Here is a 25,460-nt window from a genome sequence, read left to right on the forward strand (position 1 = left end):
TACCCCCCCCCCCCCGCAAAATAACCTTGCGACCCTCCTGCAACTCCCTTTTGAGTCAGAATCCCCTATTTGAGAAACGCTGGTCTCTCCCGTGAACTCTGTGTAGTAAGAGTAAAAGCACACACAAGGCCAGATTTCATGGTCCATGACGTGTGTTTTTTTCATGGCCACGAATTTAGAAGAGCCCTACAAATAACCATTATTCTGGGTAGGCCCCCTTCATCTTAACATCCAGGATGCAGGCCACTTGCAAATATTCTCACCCTTCCCCACAAGCAAGAATAAAGGTACACTTAAAGGATATTGGAAAGTATAAAGAGTTAAGGTCTCCCCTTCTTCTTGTATGCTAATTGGGTCCATCAGTCACCTCCCAGATCTCTCTAATTCCTGGGAGCTGGCCCTTTTGAGGCTTCTGCCATAAATTGTGACAAATTTACAAATACTGTAATACCCATTTATAGAAATTGAAGGATTTATTGGAAAATTGCAAGTAAGAATATCAGCGCGCACACAGGCAGTATTTAACTTTCTTCTAAGCCCTGCACACCAGGTTAACATAATATCAAAACAAGATAACCACAGTAAAATCAAGATTCAGCACTATCTATTGGTGAAGGTGCTGTCTGCACTGATCATTATAACTTTCTCTCTTTTGGTTTAATAAGAGTTTGAAAACAATAACTAAAGTTTTATCATCATTGTAATTCCTAGGAATCCAGGTAGTCTGCCATCCTCACAGGTTTCCCTGTTAGTCTACCTCCTCGAGTCATGTATTCAGTCATGGAGATGTCACTTGTAAATGAATTCAGAGATTATTGGCATGTATAGGGTTCATATTCTCCAGGTTAGGCATATCTGGTGGGTGTAGATGGTCTTTTAAAGACTGCAATGTGGTGAAGTTTTGAGGACATACTCCTCCACAATCAGTTATGCATTACAAGTTACAGGAATCTGCTGGTGAATTTCCAAATCCTCCTCTGAAGTTGTTGAATAACCTCAGAGATTGTCCTCCCCTTTTCCTTCAATAAATCTGTACATCAATTCTCTGTGTACTACAAAAGGGCAAGCTCTCACTTTTCATATCGGCAAGGATAAACTGTTTATTTTCCTAAGTATTGTGTAAGGTCCCCCTGAAAAGGAGGACATTTGAGGGTGGGGTTTTTTTCCGCTGGCGGACTTTTTTCTTGGTGCATTACCACATACTTTTTCCTTCCTGGATGGGCACGTCATAAACAGATAGTTAAGGGTTAATGTTCTTTTACCTGTAAGGGGTTAACAAGGAAACCAAACACTTGACCAGAGGACCAATCAGAAAACAAGATTTTTCAAATGTCCAGGGAGGGAGTTTTGGGTGTGAGTTTTCTTTTTTCTTTGTCTTGGTTTGGTGGCCCTCTTGGCTCTGAGAGGGATCTCTCTATCTCCAGGCTTTCTAATCTTCTGTTTCCAAGTTGTAAGTACAAGGATAGTAAGACAATAGGTTTATATTGTTTTCTTTCGTATTTACATGTGTGTAGTTTTCTGGAGTGTTTTAAATTGTATTCTTTTGGATAAGGCTGTTTATTCATTTTTTTTTCTTTAAGCAATTGACCCTGTATATTGTCACCTTAATACAGAGACTATTTTTAATGTCTTTTTCTTTTTTTTTTATATAAAGCTTTCTTTTTAAGAGCTGTTGGAGTTTTTTCTTTAGTGGGGACTCCAGGGAATTGAGTCTGCAGCTCACCAGGGGATTGGTGGGAGGAAGAAGTCAGGGGGAAAAATCTCTTTGTGTTAGATTTACTAAGCCTGACTTTGCATATCCTCTGGGTGAGGGGAGAGAGAGATTTGATCTCTCGGTACTTGTGTTTCAAGGACTGGAAGCAGGGAATATCCTAGAGTGCCCAGGGTGGGAGAATCTGGGAGGAGGTAAGGGGGAAGGGAAGTGGGTTATTCCCCTTTGTAGTGAGACTCAGGGCATCTGAGTCTTGGGGTTCCCCAGGGAAGGTTTTGGGGAGACCAGAGTGAGCTAGACACTGAAATTTCTGGCTGGTGGCAGCAATATAAGATCCAAGCTGGTAATTAAGTTTGGAGGTTTCATGCTAACTTCTCATGTTCTGAACTCTAAGGTTCAGGTCTGAGTAGGAGAGTTAGGACAGGGCACATGGTCACTTTTTCCTGGTACCTTGTGCTTGTCATGGTTCCTTCTGGCCCATCTGTTCCTCTACCTTCTGAAATGCTGTGCTTAGGTCACTGGTGTAAGACTCTGCCTGTGTAGGTGCAGGAGGCCTGGCCATTGCTTGCTGAACATCAAGCCATATGCAAGCATGGGTTTGAGAGTCCAAAAATAATCTGAGAGAGTGGTGAATAGTTGAGTGTCAGCTGGTGTTATATGCAAAGACAAGAAGTTCCCTCATATCTTGGTCTCATTGGTCTTCGCTAAGAGTTTGAGCATGGAACCAATGGTGCTGTTTTACTCTCTCCATTCTTCCATTACCTGTAGGGTGGGTAACCCCAGACCTCACTTTAGATATGTTATCTGGAGTTGTCAGCAAATCTTATGTAATAACAGAGATTGAAATTCCTTCCCCGATCATTGAAAGGCAGCTGAGGCAGAGGGGTGGGGGTGTGGAGAAGGGGCAGGAGCAATCTGCAACATTCCGTGTTTCATCAATGCAGCTGTAACTGCCTCAGGACTTTATCCTTCTTCAGTGGCTCTGCCACAACATACTTTTACATGGTGTCATACATTATCGGCAAATATCGATTTTCAACTGGTGTTTCTGGTTGTGGTCCTTCCAAGACAGTCATGAACTCCCAGGGCTTACTGATAGGGGCATATCCCGTAAAAGGAGTTCTGCCTCTCTTTGCTGGTGCGGTCTTGTGACAGGTAAGATGGGAAAGTAGCAGATCTTTAACATCTGCAGCCAAAAAAAAAAAAAATCTGTCAAACACCTGGTTCAGAGTCTTCTCTTACCCGAGGCAGCCTGCTACTTTGATGTCATGAAGACACTCCAGCACTGCTCTCTGCAAACTTGCCGGTAAGACAACCCTGATAGACCAGGAAAATCATACACCAGCAAATGGGTAGCTGGATCAGTGTTAATTGTTCCTGCACTGCTTTGAATCTCTCCAGTCTGCATCTCCTTTGTGTAGATCTTTTAACACACCAAAATAACTCAGGGTCCTTAGACTGTTCTTGCCAGACGTTGTCACACGATCAGTCTGAGTCTACTCTCACTGTCCTCATCCAGGTGAGAGCATTCACAACCATATATTACTTTCCATGTTTATGGTGAACTATGAATTCTGAACCTAGTAAATATGGATGATAGGCCCCATGGCCTCCACAATAGCCAGAAATTCCAGTACTGTTGCTGAATTTTTGTTTCCCCTCTCACTTAATTTTTGACTTCCAAAGGCCACCAGGCTCTGCCTACTGAGCTAATCAATTTGTTCAAATGCAAATCTGACCATAAACCATCACAGATTATCACAAATGAACAGGATGAGTCTGGGAATTCAAACACAGCATGGTTTAGCAGTCTTTCCTTCAGTGACTCAAAAGATTTTTTGGTGCTCCTCTGTCCAGACAAAGTTGCTCTTAGTTCACTGGTATAATGGCAGTGCTTGTTCTGGGAAGTTTTGTACAGGTGTCCTACAAACCACTGTATCTCCTCCACATTGTGTAGGAACCATCAATTTATTTTTAATTTTCAATTTCTAGGGTTGGAGCTCCAGTGTATCCTCACTGACTATATGTCCAGGCATGCAATGTGACTCTTTGCATACTGAAAATGGTTTCCTGCAAGTTTAAACCCTAACTCCTTATAAAGCTCCAGAATCTTTTCCATTCCTGCCAGAGGTTCCTCCCATCTTTCATGGATAGAAAGAAAATAATCTAAATATTTTACTTCTGACAGTTTATTCAGTGTCTGCTATGTGGAGAAGTGGGTAGCTATGTTGAAATCTTTAGTTATGTCTCTTGTATTCAGTAAATATTCTTAAGTCTCCGCTGGGCTTTTTCATGATTATAATTGGGGATGCCCAAGCTGATATAGATGGTCCAAGCAGGACATCCTCTAGCATGCAGTTTAGCATCCTTTAGGATTTGCCTCACAGGAAAAGCCACTTGCTTAAGGGATGTTGCACTGGATCATATCTCCCAAGCTTCCCATTATTCTTGGAGAACACACTAGCATACTGTATGAACAGATGATTTAATTGCTTTCTTCCATTGTCTTCTATGGATGCTTCTGTCAGCAACTTCTGGTTTCACTGGTGTGGCTTCCCTCTGCTTGGGCAATTCTGTCTCCCATGGGCTTTGCCTCCTCGTTACCTGCAAATATCATATGATCTAGGAATAACTTGGGAGACTGTTGCTCTTATTTGAGCCATGGGATCTCTACAGATATCTTGCACTGGGACTCCTCTAAGTTTTTAGCCACTTTACTAGCAATCATTTCTTGAAGCGTAGCATTTGGTATAAAGGAATCACCTTGGGTCTGGGAATTAATAGCTGATACCTTTTAAGGAGATCCCACCTTCTGCTTCCACATTTGTAACTCTGCACATAATCCGGTCCATACATTTATCCAGTATGTTATCTTCCTTCACCAGCAGTTTATAAAGTTCCTCTGTTAAACCATTTATAAACTGTCTTCTCACACAGGATTCACTCATGACCTGTCACTGGACATAGGTTCCTCCTTGCTATGCCAGTTCCAGATCCAGTGCAGATGGTTTTGCTTTACTCAAGCTATCACTGATTGTGAGGCGCAGGAAAAGCCCTATTAACCAGGCTCCTCAAGGCAAATAAAGTATGCAGGGGTTCCCCTTTCTCTTACTCCAATCTTGTCATTTCTCTCCGATATTTCAAAAACAGATCTCTCCTAGAGGTCATATAAGTGTTTGTTTGTGTAATTGTCTGTAAGATCCATGATTCACACTGGGAAGCTTCTCGTTAAAAGCTTTGGCAGCATCATTCAAAAACACTGCTGTGTTCTGTGGTGCTTTCTCATCAGTCCACTCATTCACAGAGAGCAGCAGCTCAGTGTCTATCAGGTACTCACTGATTCCAATTTCATCTGCAAGACCATTGAGAAGTAACTTAAGCAAAAGTGTTTTTGCCATCTTGAAGCTGCTACCACTAATTGCAACACCTGCTTATAAAAATCAAAGGATTTTTCTGGAACACTGCTGGGATGTCTGGAGTTGTTACTTGCAGTCCCAGGTTTGACTGTCCTGCTTTGACCTCCAAAGCTCTCTGCTGGTTGAAGCAGAAAATTTCTTGCATTCGGGGCCACCCAGAGAGGGAGAGTCCAAAGAGGCTCACCTGTTTAAGAGTTTCCTCAAACTAAGTGGTGGTGTGATTGGCACACAAGGCTGCAGTTCCACTCATGTTTGGCCCTGCTGCCACTCTGTCTCTGTCTACACAGGGGCAGACAGGCCAAACCTGAATGGTGCTGTGTCCCACTGTAGCCATTTGAAACGTTTCAAGGCAGGACTTTATTTCCCTTAGTCCCCTAAACAAGACAGCAACTTAATCTAGATAAAAATATTGGTGGAAGTGATGCACTGATCATTCTTCTTCTTTGCTGGGCTGATGGACAGGAATCAATGTCAATGGGATTGAATGAAGTCTTTTTCATTCTTCATTCAGTTTCTATGGTCTCATGTTCTTCAACCATTTGACCAGGAGTCCTTGGCATGCACTTGGAGAATCAGATGTACCGTTCGCTAGTGGCAGCAACCACTAGAGATCCTCATTAGATTTTGCATGCCAGCTGAGGCCAGGTCCTGTGGTGTGGCCCTATGGTTTAACACATACAGCTACTTGGAGCCTCTAATGAGAGTTAAGTGAGGCTCCAGGACCATCTGTAAGCAAACTACCCTTTAAAGGTTGGGCTGTCTACTATGTAGAGGTACTACCCATTGAACTCACCCCATATACCCTGCACTTATCATTACAATCCACTTACAGTCCAGCTGTAACTTGCTGTTCTTACTCTTATTAACTCAAAACTGCACCTCTGGGAATGGGATGCTATGAGGAATGTGAATTCCCCTCCCCACCCCAGATGCCTTTTCATTCTTGCCCCCAAGGGATAGTGATTGGTCAGACCCACAGTATCTTAGGAACAAATTTTTTTTGACTATACCTCCCTTCTAGGGCAGGCCAGCAACCGCAGCAGAATGGCTACTGCATGCTGCGAGGGCTTCATATAGAGTCAGATGCAGGGAGGAAGAGGGGTGACAGCAGCATGAGAGACAATAAACTTGTTCTTCCCTGTCCCTTAAAATAGGGTCTTACCTCATCCAGTCAGACCCTACTGCTGCCTCAGTTTCCTTTCTTCCCTCCCCAAGAAAATAAAACTCCAACTCTTATGCTTTAGAATTACTCTCCTGTTCTGGAGTCTGGTTTGTTAACATAAACTACCTCCTAGCCTTCTTCTCCAGGTTCACCAGTCCATTATGCCTCACCTGGGCTCCTAATTCCCACTTCAGGGTTTTGCTCCTGCCCATCTCTGCATGTAACTCCAGCAAAGCCAATAAGTGATGCTGAATGTGATGATAAGTTAGTGAGGAAATAATACACAATGGTAATGAAAAGTTTAATTACTAAATAAAGGCCATATTCTACCTTTGATCTTTTTGAAAATTGATTACTAAAATCAATGGGAGATTGAGGGGAATATGTAGTCCTAAATGTATACCTCTGTTATGATAGATAGCTACCCTAAAAAGGAGAGCCATACTATAATTACGTATAGGAGCGAGAACTCTACTTTCAGGAAATGCTTGATGAGAGAGCACAGTATATGTTAAAGGAGGAATAAAGCCTGAATGTTGCACTGTCTTGGTTTTAGCCCAGTGTTTCTCAAATGCGGCCTCCAGGGCTTTCTCTTTGGCCACAGCCTCTTGGACTGTGATGGGGGTGTGGGTGGGGAGCCCCTCTCCCCAGAGAAACGCATGCTGAAGGTGCAGGCAGCTGGTGAATTCCCCATTTTCCCAAGGGTAGGGGAGGCAGATTTTGGCCATGGGGCTTCGAGCTCCGTCCTTGCGGTGGCAGGCTCTGGTTCCAGGCACCAGGTTCACTACTTCCACCATTGTCCCTGGACCCCACTGCCTCCCTGCCCACTTCCCCAACCAGGGCTTAATTTGTGCCAGGGCTTGCTGGGGCTGAGTAAGTCTGCTGTGAAAAGTGATATTAACAAACATACAGATATCACTTTTCACAGCAGACGACTTACCAGCTAGCAAGTCTTGGGGTGGGGTAGGGGGAGCACAACTTAAAAAAACCAAAAGAAACAACAACAAAAAGACAAGAACATGCAAAGTGTGCTGTATTTGTATTTCTGTTCTGTTTAGGTCCATTCAAGAATAGAGACAACTGTAAATTATTTTTATTACTGAGTCTGGAAAAAACCCTACATAAATAAATAATAATTTGGATAGGTATACGTGCATATTTATTTGTTTTTCGTAAAGTTAATTAAGTATTTTAGGAAAAATGTCAGCACAGCCACCAGCAAGAGTTGGTGACTGCACCCTGAGGCCACTAAAAAATTTGTTGTGAGAACCCCGGTTTTAGTACGTCCTTTTTTTCTGTTTAAACACTGAGCAAGCTAAAGCTATAGACCACAGTTAAAAGTAGAATTTGGCTGTCTGCATGGAATGTATTTGATGCTTGTGATTTGGAAGATGATAGTTTTGCTAAACATTAATGGGGAGGCTGTAAGACCTAATGGAAAGGATACTTTACTGAGAGTCAAGAGTGGTTCTGTGCTCAGGTCTGCCATTGAGCTACTTATCTTAGGCAAGTCACTTAATTTCTGTCTCAGTTCCCTGTCCCCAACTTTTGTCTGTCATGTTTGAAGGCTTTGCCATCTAAATAGAGCAGGAACGGTCTCTCAATACAGTGAGATCGCATAGCACAGAGAGGTCCCAGTCTCAGGTGGGCTCGCTAAGCACTACTGTAATACAATTAAACAGTAAGGGTGCTCCAGTTTGCTGAAGGAGGATACTTTGGACACTAGTCACAACAATATTTCATGCTGCATATTGCTAAAAACAAAACACTATTAACTTTTTGAATTAAAAGAATGCAAATGCTGGTTTTTAATATTTACATTGTGGAGCCAAACCTACAAGTTCATGCCTAATAGTCATGAAAATGGAAATCTCTATGCACATCTTTGATTTTTATAAATACATTTTGAATGCATCGCTTCTCTGCTTCCAAAGCAATGTTTTGTATTTTTTGTGCATATAACTTAAGATTTGTGTAAAAACATTAATGGAAACTACACGACTAGACAGTTGAACACTCTTGTTTCTTTAAGAAGAGGAAACATTGGGCCCAATGTTGCAGTCCCTAGATGGACAAAGGTCACATCAAAGTTAATAAAATTAAAAAAAAAAAAAAGTGAATTTTAACCACGTAGGAAGTACAGGATTAAACTAGAAGTATTAACTATGCCTTTAACAGGAAATGGTTATCTACTAAAAACACTTTCTTTGGTTGTCTAAATTTGTATTTCCTACATGTTCTAGGTTTGTGCACTTTTATACTGTGAACAGTGGAAACATCCCAGTCTCAGAAAGACATGTTCAAGCGGGTTAGGTTTAAAATTTGACCGTGTTGTTATCTGGAGACACTGAATGATCTCCAGATCCCAGATGTATTCTAAAATTCCATACTCTCACTAAGGTGTTTTAAAGATAAAAGTGGCTTTTGCATTTTTGTTTATATATAACCCTAAAATGTTTGCATTTTGAAGAAACTGCCTGCTATCAGGGGGAGTGGCGAGGAGCTAGTGGGCAGGGAAAACTAAAGGCGGGCGAGGGAAGAGGAGGAAATGTCTTCAGTCTTTTAATAACAACAATAATATGAATGTAAAAAGTTTTTATATAAAAAGAACTCTATATAAACAATATCTATTGCAGCGTTTTAAAAAATGTCTTGTTGACAAAGTAGTGAATTAAAAGATAAATATCTCTAAATTCCAAATTGGAATTCCATTTTGGGCTATAATAATATATAAAACATCTTTTCAAAACTACCTAATACCCTAAAACAAGACACTTGTATGAGACCATTTGGGTGAACTCAGGCTTCTGTAAAATTCCTAATGGCAATGAATAGCATGGTGCATGCTTGTGAGTCATAGCAGAACTTGAAATCAGATGGGGTGAATCAGGGGAACCTGAAACACAAAAACCCTCAAACTTTGCAATCAACTGGGGTTGTGTACACACAGTTTTTGTACTTAGTTTTATTACATACATTTATGGGAATAAACTCTGTTTAAGGCAACCCAATATACCTGCATCCACATGAGGGGTTGTACCAATTTAACGTATTTGGTTTAAAAAAAAAAAAAGAAATAGTTTAAATTGGAATAAAAATTGTGAATAGACCTGACGTTGTAAGATTTACTAAATAATCTGGATAGGAAGATGGAGAGAGGCATTAAGCAAGTAATTCTGTACTTTTATCTTGTTTTAAAAAACATTGAAGATGTTATGTTTAAATTAGATGGTACACAATGTTCATGGACAACAAGATTTTTTTTTTTAACTTACAGTAATTAAAGCTTTAAATCTTCCAGTCAGATCTGCTAAGTTTTTTATGTATTCGGTTTAATGAAATTACTTGTTTCTTCATCCACTTCAAAAGTATTTTTGACATGAGCAGTAGCTGTGCTGATTTGTGTATTGCTGCTCTGACATTTCAGGTGATCCCACCCAAGGAGTGGAAGCCAAGAAAACATTATGACGACATTGATGATTTAGTGATTCCAGCTCCAATTCAGCAGATGGTCACTGGTCAATCAGGCCTTTTCACTCAGTACAACATTCAGAAAAAGCCAATGACTGTGAAAGAGTTCAGGCAACTGGCCAACAGTGACAAGTATGTATATTGGGTATTCTGTTTGGAAAGGAGAATGTGTAACCTTCTCCCACTGTGACTTTTACCTTTTTAGGCATCAGATGATTTTTATGTCTAACTTACTTACTGAAGGCCGTCCTTGTCTTCCTCTAGGACTTGGTAGAAGGCACTACTCAGTGCACAGAGTAGTCTGTCATCACCCTAACCAATACTGCATTTACAATGGCGCAACTGGTGCCAGGCCCACGGTCGAAAGGGGCTCCAGCTCACTCTTGTCTGCCCCCACTCTCTCCTGTGGGGTCAGAGAAGCTTGATGCTGCTAGCTGCTGTGGCTCCATGGCAGCGTCTGCCAGCAGCAGCCTGGCTCCTCCCTGGCCTCTTTCCCCAGTGTGCTACCTTCCCTACCCCCTCCCTGCCACCGATCAGCTGCTTGCTGGCAGGAGGGGGAAAGAGGAGGGAGCCACAGCACACTTGCAGCTCTGGGGAGGAGGAGAAGAGGCCAGGGTGAGGCCTTGGGGAAGGGGCTGGAATTGGGGCACCCCCATGATCCCAGCCCACACCCCCAGTCCCCTGCCCACCCTGACTGCTGCACCCCCTCATGCACCGTCAGCCCCCTGCATCCCCTCACATACCCTGAGCCCCCTGCCCTGACTCCTGCATCCCCTCACACACATCCAGCCCCCTGTCCTGACCCCTGCACTCCCCTCACACCTTCCCACCCCTGACTCCTGCACTGTCCCACATCCCCACCCCCATCCTGAGAACTAAACAGGAGCTGCCCCATGTAAGCACTCCACACCCCAAACTCCTGCCCCAACCCTGAGCCTCCTCCCTCACCCTAGCTCCTGGCCAGACCCCCCTGCACCTTTTTTTTTTTTTTTTTTTTTTCCTTACAATATTTGGAAAGATCATTAAGTGGTCCATTGAGACCCTCCGTGATTTTCAAGTGGTCTGTGAAAAAATAAGTTAGACTACAAGAACAATCAATGTACCTCACTTTATTTTCGTTTACTTCCTATTACTTTTAGGAGGAGGATGGGAAAAAAAATAATGAAAAACAAGGGCAAGGGGGAGATAAGAGTTAATGTTCTTTTTCTTGGCTGGGTCCCCAGGAGGAGCCCCAAAAATGAAGCTGAGCACAGGGCTGGGAGCCCCCACTAACTCTAAATCCACCACTGGCTGTCACGTCACCTGGGCTGGGGATATTGTCAGGGCCAGTGTAACCACTAGGTGACCGCCTAGGGTGCCAAGATTTAGGAGTGCCAAAAAGCAGTGCCCCCAATTTTTTTTTTACACTACAGTGGAATCGCATCTAACGCGGGGGTTAGGTTCTAAGCTCAGTGCATAAGAGGAAAATAGTGTATAGTGAAAATTACCATAAAGTACAGTATACACTAGAACAGGGGCCCTCAACCTATGGCACGCATGCCAAAGATGGCACGCAAGCAGGTTTTTTTTTTTTTTAAAACGGCAGGCTGCAGGTCCTGGCCACCAGTGAGCCTGCTGCCAGCCTGGGATTCTGTTCACTCAGCTGGCAGTGGGTTGAGCAGGGCCAGCAGTGGGCCAGCTCCTACCAGCCGGGGTCCCGGCCACCGGCCCTGCTCAGCCCACTGATGATCTGGGGTTCTGGCTGCCGACCCCTTGCCAGCCAGGGTCTCGTTCACCGGCCCTGCTCAGCCTCCTTCCAGCCTGGGTGAACAGCAGGAGGCTGAGCGCAGTCACCAGCTGGGACCCCGGCTGGCAGCTGAGTGAACGGAACCCCAGGCCATCAGCAGGCTCAGAGGTGGCTGGGTCCCACATTTGGCACGCGTGCTGTAGGTTTAGGACCCCTATTCTAATGTTTACTGTAGCTTACGGTAACTTTAACTATACGCGATTTTCCTCTTAAGCACTGACCTTAGAACCTAACCCCCGTGTAAGATGTGACTCCACTGTATTCATTTTTGAAAATTTATAATAAGCGATGCTCGCAGGGTGGGGGCACAAGGTGGAAGTTTTTGCCTAGGGTGTAAAATATCCTTGCACCGGCCCTGGATACTGTCAGCCGATCCCCACAGTCTTCAACCTACCTGGGCAGTACAGCAGACATGGCCCTGCCCACTAGCTCCTTGCCACTCCCTAGCCCACCCACCACTTGCCCCTCTCTTTAAGGCTTAGCCCTCTCACTTTTAAAAATGATTGCTTGCCCCTCTCTCCCCCACTCAGGCTTTTCTCGCAGCCCTGTTGCCAGGTATCCAGTTTTAGACTGGAAACTCCAGTAGAAAATGGGACCTGAGTGTCTGGTTAGCAGTGCTGACTGGAAACTTAAATGTCCTGTTATAGGAGTAACCACATTAGCCCCTGCTCCTCCCACTCCCAACACCCACCCCAGAGGACTGGAAGAGAACCTGTCCTGCTGCTGTGGGAGGAGAGGCAGTTCAGTGCAGAGAAAGACAGAGAATGGGCTAGAGCCACATAGGTACCTGCTCTATGTGGGCAGGGGGGATCCTGTTTACCCCCTCCCCAGCCCTGCTGTGCTTGCAGTTTGCCCCTGACCCCTCCCTTGCTCCAGAGACCAACCCTAGCTCCTGTCCCACTGTGCTTTTACCCCTGGCCCCTTTTACAATCATTCCCCAGGAGCCAGGCTCACAAATATATGTTTGGCACCAGACCCACAAAAAGTTAATTCTGCCCAGACCCCAACATCTGTCCATCCCTTTTATTACCAAATCAGTTTTTCTCCCCCTCTTCACATCTGTTCTGTTCCCTTTCCACCAGCAATTCTGCCCCCACCATGCCCCAAGTCAATTTTACCCCCCTATTTCCACTACCCCCTTCAGTGCCCACATCAGTTCTGCCCCCCACCTCACCTGTGCTCCTCTTGCAGCACCTGGAATTTTTCAGCCCCTCCCACAGGCCTGGGGGAAGGGAGGCTGGAACGGAGACCCTTCCCAGGCCAGGTGCTGCACGGAGGGAGAGCAGAGGGGGAAGCAGGGGCGACTTCAGGCACCAGCACAGCAAGCGCATGCCTGGGACGGCAAGCCGCAGGGGGTGACCTGCCGGTTGCTGTGAGGACATTAGGCAGGTGACTTTTGGTGGCTTGCCTGCGGGATGTCCTCCGGTCCCGCGGCTTCAGTGGCAATTCGGTGGCAGGGATGCTGAATCCGCATGACTAGCAGATCGCCCGCAGGCGTGCCGCTGAATCCGCATGACTACCGTGCTTAGGGCAGCAAAAAAACATAGAGCCGCCCCTGTGGGGAAGGAGCAAAGGAGCTGTCTTATTGCTTTTTGGAGGGTGAGGAAAGAGGGAGTAGAACTGCCTTGATCGAACTGCTCTGAGTGGGTGCCATCTTTTTGCTCACTTCCCCCTCGCCCCCCTTTGAATAGTGTCGGCTCCTGAGGAGAAGGGAAATAACTGTCTGTCTGCCTCTTGCAGCATTCCTGATTGGCTTCCGTTCCCCAGGAGGCAGACAAATGGGTAAAGCAGCCAACCAGAAGGCTTTTCCTCCAAGGTGGTCCTAAAAAAGTGCACCTCTGCAACTGGGCTCATTTTTAAAAAAATTAATTTCCTGTGTCTGTGACCCTTTATGATCCAGCATACTTTAAATCCTGGTGATAATGAAATCTGTTTAGATTGCTGTGATCATTTGTTTTATATGCTGACATCTGCATAGGGGGATATAAAAATATAACACATATGTAACCCTTCTGCCCCTCTGAGTTGGCAGCAACAAGGGCCGGGTTCAGTATCCAGGGGTTCCGTTCCAGTAACACAGTGCATAACCGGCTCGAGCCCCCACCCAGTGACTTGGGACACTCACATACCACACCCCCCTGGGCGCCTCTAGGAGGCAGTACTTCCCCTCTTGCAAGCACGGAGTCTGAGTGTAGTAAAATCTTTTTAATAAAGGAAGGAATCAATGTGGCATCCCATTGGAGAAACACCACAAACAGGGTTATAACACAAATCATAAACAAAAACCCACCTCCAAGTACATTTGGCACTGTCCTTTTTCCCCTTAGGGTTTTAAGTCCAATTACCCCAAAGTCCAACAACCGAAAAGTCTCTGGTCAATGCCACCCCAGAGTTCAAGGGTTATCTGTAGAGGTCCCTCCCCCCAGCCTGGGTAGAAAGGGGCACCTTACATGGTCCGGGGCCAACTGCCCTGCCTCTCCGTGGGTTCTGCTTCCGCCTTCTCCACGAACTGCTCCGCTTTACGAGCTGCTCCACTCTGCTCCTCCAGCCGTCCTCAGGAACTGCTCCGCTCCACCAGCTGCTCTGCTCCATGAGCCGCTCTGCAAAACTGCTTAGCTCCGCTCGCTCTATGGGCCGCTCCACTCGTCCCACGGCTACTCACTCTGCCAGCCGCTCTGCTGCCACCAGCTGTCCTGTGATCCGCGCCAGCCGTCCCCACAACTGCTCCACTCCGCCAGCTGCTCTGTTCCACAGTATGTCTTCAGGCTCCCCCACTAGTTAGCACAGTACTCAGTGCTCTCAGCTCAGTCATTTCAGCTCTTTAGTGATTTCAACTCTTAGTGATCTCAGGTCTTAGTGGGGGAGCCCCAGTGCTAGTGCACCATTAGCCCAAAGTGCGTTCAGCTCAGTAACCTGTATTTAGATTCTTGAGGGAATAAAAAAAATCAACTCTGACATTCCACAGTGGAGAGGGTGCAACTAGTGCTTCTGGCTCCACAAGGAGTCTGCACCACCAGGCACAGACATCTGTCCTCAGCCTCTCTCACTTCACTGGGTTTTGGAACCCATGTCCCTTGTCTAGCAAGTACCACCCAACTGAGGGTGAGTCATTTGTCACCAAGCAGTCCCACCGCTCAGCAGTCTGGGATAGGGTAGGCGTGCCTATGCAGATACACTCTCTGACATTCTTTCCACCAGATGTCAGGGTAGAGCTTATCCTGACTCTGCTTACACATCCATATAAAAATTATAGAATATAAAATGCCATGTAGTCATATAAAGGTCGTACAGACATAGTTTAGATTATTTCACCACTTGTGAGTAAAAGGAACAATGTGTAGCTATGAACTTGCATAGGATATCCTGTGAGTGCTAACAGAACCCTAATTCTGCACTCACCATAATAGAAAATATTTTAGAAATATTTGTAATTACAATTGTTTTATCCCTCTACCTATAAAATCATATTGCTGTGTTATATTTAATAAGGCTATATGAGTTTGGAGTACTTAAAAAGCCACTTAGCTTGTTGCATTCTTCTTAAAAAAGTGATAGCAGAAGGTCCTAACCTTTCTTTAGAGAAGATTTTCCCTCTGTTCAAAGAAGTCAGGTTTCTGTGGAGGACCGCTTCCTTTCTGTGGGCATATCTCTGTGACACTAAATTGCTTTCTCCTTCATTTGGGATCCCCAGATGAGAATGCCCTGAACATGGATGTCATCTTAACATGGTTGAATGGCTCTAGTCTGAGTGATAAACTGCATTTAAGAGAAACCGTGGTCTGTAGTCCAGGTTACTCATGGGTTGCTGGGGTCCAGCTCCTGTTTGTTGAGACAGTCCATTCGCCATTTTCCTCCATCCTTCTCAATAGGAGCTCTGTCAGCTGCATGACTTCCTGCTTCCTGTACTTCCAAGTTTTCTTCCAAGCAGTCTAAACAGAAAGAAAAGCCTTACAGAGTTGATCAGGAACTTTCTCTCCCTCCCAAGTTGTTGCGTTTATAGAAGCAAATTTCCCTTCCTAAAGACTTTTTTAAATAAGGGAGTACTGTGGCCAGACACCCTGAGGAAACGGTTTTGGAAAGTAGGCTGCTTGGCAATAGCAATAGAAGCATGCTTCCTCTATGGGAAATTAGAAGAATCTTCCCAGGCCACAGAAAAGGATGTAAAAATGCCCCAAGCATCTGAGACAAGCAAAGGTATGAAGACAAGATCCTCTAAAGATTTCTGCCAACTGGAAGAACTGTTGTACCTCTCCCAAAAAAGCGTTGTGGGAGAGGGAGAAAGGAAACCAAGGTCCACAGGAGCCTTGGGATTCCTCCCCTTGCTTCTGGCCAGGGCTACTAAATGGCAGAACAATGGCCTTTTGGACCTGTTGGGGATAATCTACAGGACCTACTTCTGCTAGGACCAGCATGTATTTGCACACTCTTTTGTGTCTATGCCCCTACAGTACAGGGGTAGGAACTGGTGACCATATTGCTTATTAACAGTAGTACTTCTTCACCAACCCAGAAAATGCGGTAGGCTAAAATGGAGGATGGGGTGGTGAAGAAAGACTGTGGGGCCACCAACTAGTAGTTTTGTATTGGCTCTTTCAAGAGCCTTGGGTGACAACAATCACACTTAATGGCCTAAAACTCAGAACAGGCAGCAGAAGTTCCTTCCAACTGTTAAGACAGGAACAAATTATCTGGGAAGCGCAGGACTAATAGAGACATAAATCTGTGAAAGACATTACCCAGTGTTACTTTGAAAGCATTGTTACTATGAAACCTATGGGTTTAGGACTGTTGAATATGTGAAAGGACAAAAGAGTGTGAAACTGATATATTTGTCTAAAAGTACCTGGTCTGCAAAATCAAGTATAGAGCACATCAGGAGTGTGGATGTTGGGAGACATCCAAACCATGAAAGTGAAGGACAACTTGTCAATTGAGATCCCCTGAACATTGCCTTTAATTTCATTTTCCCTTTGCAGATACTGCACTCCAAGATATATAGATTATGAAGATCTGGAGCGTAAATACTGGAAGAATTTAACCTTTGTGGCACCGATCTATGGAGCAGATATCAATGGGAGCATTTATGATGAAGTATGTATTAGTTTTATATATGTCATTTTCCCCCCTCCTCAGCCCTGGCCCAAAAGGTTAGTTAATGTTGCACTCTTGTATTGCAGCTGAGAACCGGGTATCTCTTGAGAAAATTGTCTCTCAAGATCCCCACTCTTGAGTTGCAGATGTCCTTAGTATGATGCACTTTAGACCTTCTTGGGAAGCAGTATGCCCCCTTATGAATCCGAACATTGGTAGAGGGTATATGGTATCATGGGCTCAACAATCCTTAGCTAAGCATTTCTGGTATCTGCAAGATCTTGCTGCAGCAGCTTATTTTTCTGGATAAATTAGTTTGTCTAGTTACAATCTTTAAAAGGTACAGACATACTTGTTTGTGCAGTATCAGCTCTGTTACACATTTCCAGCCACCTCCATGCTTTTTGTTGTTGGTTCTGCTCAGTTGATTTCCAGTGAGTGGGATCGTATGCATTCAAATCTAAATCCACCCTAATTGATAGTCTGTCAGATTTGGAGCAAAGATCAGGTTGTAAGTGTTGCGCATCATACGATGGGATGGTGTCTAGGGCAGACCAGCACTCGGATGTTGTATGTCCCCTATCACTGTGGTATTTTAATGTCTGATATGTCATTAAGATGGACACTCTCTGAAAAGGTGTTCTGCATGTGCATGATTTTGCCCTCTTCAAATATGAGTGCTACCTGAAATTCCTTCTCTGTGAGGCAGTGTCAAAACTCACCTGAACTAGTCCTTCTCCACATTAGTGCTAAAGAAAATGTATTTCCTGTAGTGATTCTGTTGCTGGTTTGCTGCCCCTTGACCTTTACTTCTGAGATGAGTGTGGTGCTTTAGACCTGGTGGGCCTGGGATGATTCTGAGTTGACACTTCATTCTTCTAGACATGCTGATTCCTCTTGGCTCTGAGCTGCTTGGATATGCTCACCTTGTCACCTCAGAAGCAATATTAGTCTGAGGAAGGTGCTTGGGTCTGAGGACTGTCAAGGTCAACTTTGATTTCATCTGGAATGGGGTCAGAGGTTCACCCCAAGGTCCCTTGGACTTGTGAGTTTCCTAGCAAGTTTATGATCGACCTTAAGTCTGAGGAACCTTCACGAGTCAGATCATTCTCTTCTGAGATGGCTATGTACAGATCCTCTGTCTGACCTCAGGAATCATTCTACCCTCTGGACCTGTCCAGTTCTTGAGGTTCCGTCTGTTTACCACCTCACGTCTTATCCTACCTCTGTGCTTCTCTTGTGAGGAAAGCTAACACAGTTTTAACTAACGTTCTTCAGCTTCGGAGGAAAAAAAAAGTGTTTGAAATAGCTTCATTTTTCCAACTGCTTCACCTTAGAAGATTAGTTGCAATACTGTTTACACCGCTGGACAGGTCTCTGGCTGCATAGAAATGCCCTTAGAATTACTACCTATTTCTGACTGAAATAATGGAGAAAGGAAATTGCAGGCTTGCACAACATGCGGCCTGTAGGGCAAGCACCAGGGTGGGGCTGCTGGTTTCGCCCCCTGCCTTGGGGGGCCCCACCTCACAGCCCTGCGTGTGCTGTGCTTCAACTGCCCTAACAGTCTGAATCACATGTGCCTCTGTCTCCCACGCCCTCTTCCTGACATACAACATGTGTGTCACTTCTGGGGTTCGCTGAGGCAGGAAGCGCTGGGCACGAGGCAGAGCCAGTAAGTGCCAAGCGAGGGGAGAGGCGCCTGGCCTGGGCTCGAGCCGCAGCTTGTGGGGTAGGGGGCAGGAGACTGGACCGAAACCCCTCCCAAGCCCCTCCCCTTCAGTTGGGGGTGGGGCAGCTACTGCTCTGGTTAGTCCTAGGGTGGCCTCTGTAGTGGTTGGGGGTGGGGGGGGTGTTGACCTGTCTGTGGACAACCAGGAAATCCCCAGGGGAGAGGGGTGGGTGTGTGTTGCACCAGCCTGCCCCGACTGCTGCCCCCTTCCCTGGTCCAGGGATCTTCACCCTCCCTGGCCCCTATCACACTGCCCCCCTCCTCCCGGGCTCCCTGCGTCCCCTGTGTTTGTATTGGGGGGGGGGGGGGGAAATGTATTTTGGTGGGGCTGGGCGGCACTGGGGGGGATGTTTTGGCAGCGCTGGGGGGGCAGTTTTTCAGCCCTCAGCTGTTTTATTTTGGATTAATATGGCCCTCACCGCTTTACGAGTTCTAGAGGAAGTAGGATTTTGCTTATTGTTGACACAGGTGACTATGGGTAACAAGTGACTGTTAGTACAGCTCTCATTATACAGTCAGAGAAATGTGAAATACCTATCAGCATCAATTTTGCTACTTAGAGAGCCATTCAAGAAACTGCATAATATCCTAAGGGAGTAATTAAGCAATGAGACCATCTAAGAAAGGAGAAGGAAAATTATCTTTGTAAGAATACATGCACGTCTCCCAACTTACTGGGTGAATCCTTCCTTCAGAAGGGTCTGTGTTCTCTCCACTTTTTGATGGTTCTGCTTAGCACTTCTTGAAATGCTCTCTATCTTTGTAATCAGTAGGAGAAGCAGCGTGTAACTTGGGTTTGTCTACACTGAAGGGAAAAGTCAATCTAAGCTATGCAATTTGAGTTACGTGAATAGGGTAACTCAAATTGATGTAGCTTAGATCTGGGGGATAACTTCTAATAAAGCAGGAGGAGTAGTGGATGAAGGAATAGACAGGGAGAAAAACAGGAGAGAAAGGAGGAGCTGACACCGTGTAAAGGGGCATCCATGCCAGGACATGGCGCAAGGGGATCTGGAGGAAAGTGAGAGGTGGTGCCTGGCACCAAGTCATTGCTGGGAGGGGGTGCCAGCTAGAAAAGATGGGGAATAATTGATAAAAATGGAAATTTATATTTTTAGACAGAACTTTTATTTCCCAAATTACTCTTTGTCCGCCAGATGGTGCTCTTGGGCAACTAATGTGCTGAAGGCTAAGCTAGGGGAGAAACCTCTTGACTAGATTTAGCACTCAAGAGATTGCTTTTGCATGTTTGTCCATTTCAGAGATTTTCACATATGCAGAAAGAATGGATGTAGTACTCCCGGCTACAGTTGTGTGCAAACAGTGAAAGAAAGGGGAAGGTGTCATTAATTTCTCATTACAAGCTATTTGTGATAATGGAAACAAATGTTTGTATTTTGTAAAGTTAGGGAAACTGTTGCAGACAACATGCTGCAAGCATTGAATTTACCATAAAACAATAAGGCAAATATCTCAAAGCATTTCCATTAAAAAAAAAAAAAAAAAAAAAAAGCCAGCCGAAGGCACATGCACTAATTCATGGATTTAGTGTTGCATCTCTGCACTACTGATGTTTCCATGCCCTATAAGCATGCACTCAGATCTCCAAAATTAGTGGCAAAAGCTGCAGCAATATAGGTCCTTGCTCTTTTGTTTACAAAACAAACAAATAAAAACAGTTGCCATCTAGCTGACTGGTTTTGAATAGGATTTGTCTGTTTTTTGCACAATGACTTTCACTTTCTATTAACAAAGTTATCTCTGAAGCGCCGTACACCCCCGATTTTAACTTTTTTTAAAATTAATTAGAAACTGGCAATGTTGTATTTCTGAAATCCAGGACCTTACTGGTGTTATGGGAGAGAGCAATTGAAAAGATACTGCAGTGTATTAACGAGTGGTGAGTTCTTTTTCTCTTTAACTCAAAGGATAATGAGGGTTTAGAAGAAGGGACACGACTGTAAAATCTGTTACATAGAATAAAAAATAGGAAAGGGAACAAGCTATAAACACGTTTTGAGTTCTGACAACCAACATAAAGAAGCAAACTTTGCTCTTATGACTTACATTCAAAGAGTTCTGGTAATATAGTATTTATAGCATTGTGTTTCATGGTTAACTATCTCTGTTTTGTTCACAGATTAGGATATTTCCTCATTTTATAATTTATTTAAAGTAGTAACTGTTGTGAAAACACACGGTGGGTTTATAGAAAAGAAATTCAACGTAGAAGGCTTAGAGTTAGGTCGAAGTATTATGCCATGCTGTACACATCTTTTATTGTTTTTATATTTAATTGCAGTACTTTGTAAGAGAAGGACAACCCAGTTGACTCAAGAAATAATTTAGGGAGGCATTCCACTAAAGGATAGATTACAAAGACTGTATTTATTTTAAGGTCACCACTGTCTGTACTTTTATAGGTGAATTGGGAAATGTTTTATATTTCTGAGACAAGAGTTCAAGGCTCTGTTTTTCTGTGGCCACTATGTCATCTGACCTTGAGTAAAAATGCTTGTGCCAGGTCTACCAAAGAGTTTAGACTGTTAATAATAATAAATAATAATGATAATAAATAGCACCAATGTGGCTAGTTACAGTGGTACTGAAAATTGAATAAGACATTTTCTACTGTAGACGTACCTATGGGGGGGAAAAGAGAAGAAAAGGTTTAGAAAAGGTTCAAAGAAGGGCAACTAAAATGATTAGGGGTTTGGAATGGGTCCCATATGAGGGCAGATTAAAGAGGCTAGGACTTTTCAGCTTGGAAAAGAGAAGACTAAGGGGGCATATGATAGAGGTATATAAAATCATGACTGGTGTGGAGAAAACAAATAAGAAAGTTATTTACTTGTTCCCATAATACAAGAACTAGGGATCACCAAATGAAATTAATGGGCAGCAGGTTTAAAACAAAGAAAAGGAAGTTCTTCTTCACACAGAGCACAATCAACCTGTGGAACTCCTTGCTTGAGGAGGTTTTATGAAGGCTAGGACTATAATAGGGTTTAAAAGAGAACTAGATAAATTCATAGAGGTTAAGTCCATTAATGGCTATTAGCCAGAATGGGTAACGAATGGTGTCCCTAGCCTCTGTTTGTCAGTGGGTGGAGATGGATGGCAGGAGAGAGATCACTTGATTGTTACTTGTTAGGTTCACTCCCTCTGGGGCATCTGGCACTGGCCACTATCAGCAGACAGGATACTGGGCTGGATGAACCTTAGGTCTAACCCAGCATGTCCATTCTTATGTCCTTAATTTCTCATGTTCTTACTTTTCTGAGGCCCCAGTTTATCGGATGCTAATTTCCTGTGTCTCTGGCTTTCTGGTCCTTTTCCCACCACTGCCAATCAACACACTGCCAGTTTTCTTTGAAAAACAAGGCCAAATTTCCATATGAACATAGAAAAACAAATGAGTGCGAAATACACAAAATACACAACCCCTTCAGCCTATACATGATCTATTTGCATAGCATGGAAGTTCTCAGCCTGGGAGGAAATGTTGATAGAGTTTGGACAAAAACATTTTAGGTAGTTATTAGGTAATAATGGTCTAAAATATTTTGGCCAGTTTTTAATTCTTTTTTCATCCTCTTTGAATATATAAGAAAATCAGTTTTATTTCTGCAACTGTAATGTTGAAAGATGTTACTTTATAAAATGGAAAATACTGTTTTGGTCTTCCAAACATTTCAAAGCAAAACATTTGCTCAGTATAATATGGAGTCAAGTCTCATTGACAGTAATGTAACTGTTTAATTCTAACAATTGCAACACTGACAGCAAAGAAAACAGGAGCTCTAGAAGTGTTGCTCATCTCAACACTTAAGAACACCTCTCAAAATTCAAAACTCAACTGGCAATTTTATATTTAAATATCCAACATTAAATTAACAGTACACAGGCTCATTCATATATAATGTTTAGTAGACAGCCACTTGATTGTAGAAAAGCAGTTAGAATCCGTTTATTCATCATCCTTGGCATATGAAGAGAATGCAATCAATATTTATTCTGGGCATTTATGGAAAACAGAGTTAATATTTTTAATTAAAAATGTTTCTGGAGCTAACCTAGATTATTAAAATGTTATTTAATTACAACAAAAGATTATTTATATTTCTAATCTCTACATATATTTTAGGAGCATATTTGTCAAATGTAATGGGTATTTTTTTTTTTTTCAGGAAACACATCAGGCAGTCTGACCTAAGGGACAAAGTTGTGTAATAACAGGTTATTTTTTATTTAAAAGATGAAATACCCTTTTTCCCTGGTTATCTTATTCTGTAACAAAGAAGCAATTTTTTTTATAAGTTTCATACTTATAGTGCCTAATTATCTATGGCCCTTGTTGTAGCACATTAGACTTACCTTTTATTTCCTCTGAGAAATGTTGCAGAACTTTCCTTTACAGGTAACAGTTCAAATGAAAGATCATTAGTTCCCTTTTTCCTAATATGTTGGGTGACGGTGGGCTAGTCTACTCTAGAATCACAACAGTGGCTCAGCTGTACTAATGTAGCTGCACAGCTGTCGCACTGCTAGTGCAGACACTCTGTGCTGACGGGAGAGAGCTCTTCTATCGGCACAATTACTCCACCTCCCCGAGTGGCATTAGGTATCTCAGTTGGATAACTTCTCCCACCAACCTAGCACTGTCTACACCAATGCTTAGGACGGTGTAACTTACATTGCCCAGGGAGGTGGCTTTTCCACAACCCTGAGAAACTTATATTATAGTGAAGTAAGTGCTAATGTGTATAAGCCCTGTTTGTTACTGTTAACTACTGTCCAGTGTTAATAGAGTCTTATGAACAGCATTTGAATCAACTTTCGACACACTGTGGAGATAGAAATGGAAAGCCTGATGTCTCTAGCAAAGGTTTGAAAACTCAGAGTCCTGGAAAAACTGATTCTCTTCTTTCTCAAGAGCAAAGAATCTTGTAGCTTTCAATAGCTCAAGTGAAAGGTCTAGCTTTAATGTAGCTTTCCATGATAAGAGTAAAATGGGTCCCATGTAGAACTAACTTCCATTCATTTTGGTTTTTTAAAGGGTAATTATTGTTAGTGGTATGATACCATTCTTTACTTCTCCTTTCTTCAGATCAACCAGCAGTTAGTTAGTTAAAAACACAAAACATCGAGGCCAGATTCCAGAGGAAATTTAAGACCGCACAACCTTTGTAGACCTGTCATAGAGTCTGGATTTAGGGCTTGATGCTGAAGCTTGCAAGGATCATCTCCTGCCTCACAACACTACGCCTACTATGGACGATGCTGAGTAATAGGTGGCTGTGTGTCAGCTTGGGCAACTAAGTCAATTCGATCTAGTTCCTCAACAATGGACTGCCACAAGGCTCAGTACTCAAGCCAATGCTTTTTAATGTTTGTACAAGCAACATGCTTCCAACAAAGTCATGCAAATTTGCATAGGCGGATAACCTCACCTGGCAACACAAGCAGCCAGCTTCGGTGACATCAAGTCCACCTTGAACAGGGACCTCAACCCAGGGAGGAATAGTTCCAGAAATGGAGGCTCAAGAGACAGCCTCACAAAACAGTCACTGCATTCCATCTTGATAACAGGAACGCTAAGTGCATCCTAAAAGTGACCCTCTGTGGCCACACTGTGTGACATGACCCCACTCTGACCTATCTTGTAGCAAAGCTGGATTGCATGCTAACGTTCCACAACCATCTGAAGAAGGTAGCTGCCAAGATGAAGGGTCAGCCTGGTCCAGTGACAGGCAAGCATAAACTGGGAAGCACCTGCATCCATGTTACAGACATCAGCGATGGCCCTCGTGTACTCTGTAGCCAAGTACAGTGCAACAGTATAGACAAGAAGTAGCCATACTCTATTTGTTGATGTCCAACTGAACACTACAATACAGTGCATCACTGGAACCCTCAAGTCGACTCCAACACCCTATCGGCCCATGCTGTCACACATTGCTCCCACATCCATTTGCCATGATGCCACAACCCTTCGGGAATTTCTGAGGATGATGGAAAATGAATGTCTTCCAATCTTAATTCTGCGCAGTAGGGATGCTGACATTTCAGCACTCCTTTCCCCAAACTTGAGTGACATTTCCCAGAACTGTGCAGAGCTTCAGTAGAGGATGGGAAAAAGATCTGGTCTTGCTTAACTATGAGCATGTGTTTAAGTCCTGTTATCGTCAGGGAGCTTTAAATGCATGTTTAAGTGCTATCCTAAATAGAGATGCTTTCTTGAGTTAGGGCCTAAATTACTTTACTTGAATGTCCTGATGTTCTGTATATCTAGTAATTTGTACCTTACTGGTACTTGTGATTACTGTTGTAATAAAGTGTGATTTTCCTTCTCTTTACTTTTAGGCAACAGCTCTGATCTCAGTTAGTTATTTTACATCACACACAGTGATGCATACTTTAGCATCTGAGATTAGAATTGCTCTTAATGGGTAAATGAAATACAGCAAAAACAACATGTAGGGCTGTAAATATAGAATTCCTATGAGTTATAATGATGATAAAATGACTGAAATTCCATGTAATTCCTCAGAAGGTTTTCTTGTCCAATCTGTTGTTATGATTAAAAATGTTTCTGAAGTGACTTAGTGATTTTATTTTTTCATCCTTTACAGAGCAATGTTAAACTTTCAGAAGTAAATAAAATAATGTATGTTTTAAGTTACTGTTTGTTAAACACTTTCATATTGCATGATTTTACTTTGGAACCAAATAAAATATGCATCCATGCCTTTTTGAACAGGGTCCTAGCTTGTATGTATATCTACAAAAGAGTTTTTTTTTTTTTGTTCTCTGGCAATTTATTTTTAATGTAGCTGCACTTATAGCCCCTGTCAGGATTGAGGTCCCGATGAATTAGATGCTGTACAAACCTCTAGGACAATGTGTGTTCTCTGCTCTGAATCTTAGGGCCTGATCCAATGCCCATGTATTCAATAGGAGTCTTCCAGTTGACTTCAGCAGCCCCCTTAAGTGCTTATAATATTGTATTTGCGTATTAATATATTGCAGCATTAGATAAGGTTTATACCACTAGTAATGTTGAGTGTATGTATTGTACTGTTGAAATT

The 25,460-nt window shown here is 43.4% G+C and overlaps 1 protein-coding gene across 12 annotated transcripts in view; it reads left to right on the forward strand.

Annotated features, from left to right (window-relative positions):
* The window catches only part of KDM4C (lysine demethylase 4C), a 441,772-nt gene that overhangs the window by 43,031 nt on the left and 373,281 nt on the right, over nt 1-25,460 (forward strand). For all 12 annotated transcript variants that reach the window (XM_030567955.1, XM_030567954.1, XM_030567956.1 and 9 more), the window contains exons 3-4: nt 9,717-9,892; nt 16,523-16,637. In XM_030567955.1, the coding sequence (XP_030423815.1) occupies nt 9,717-9,892; nt 16,523-16,637 (291 nt within the window). The remainder of the gene's footprint in view (nt 1-9,716; nt 9,893-16,522; nt 16,638-25,460) is intronic.

Source organism: Gopherus evgoodei, chromosome 6 (genome assembly GCF_007399415.2).
Source record: "Gopherus evgoodei ecotype Sinaloan lineage chromosome 6, rGopEvg1_v1.p, whole genome shotgun sequence".
Classification (NCBI taxonomy): domain Eukaryota; kingdom Metazoa; phylum Chordata; order Testudines; family Testudinidae; genus Gopherus; species Gopherus evgoodei.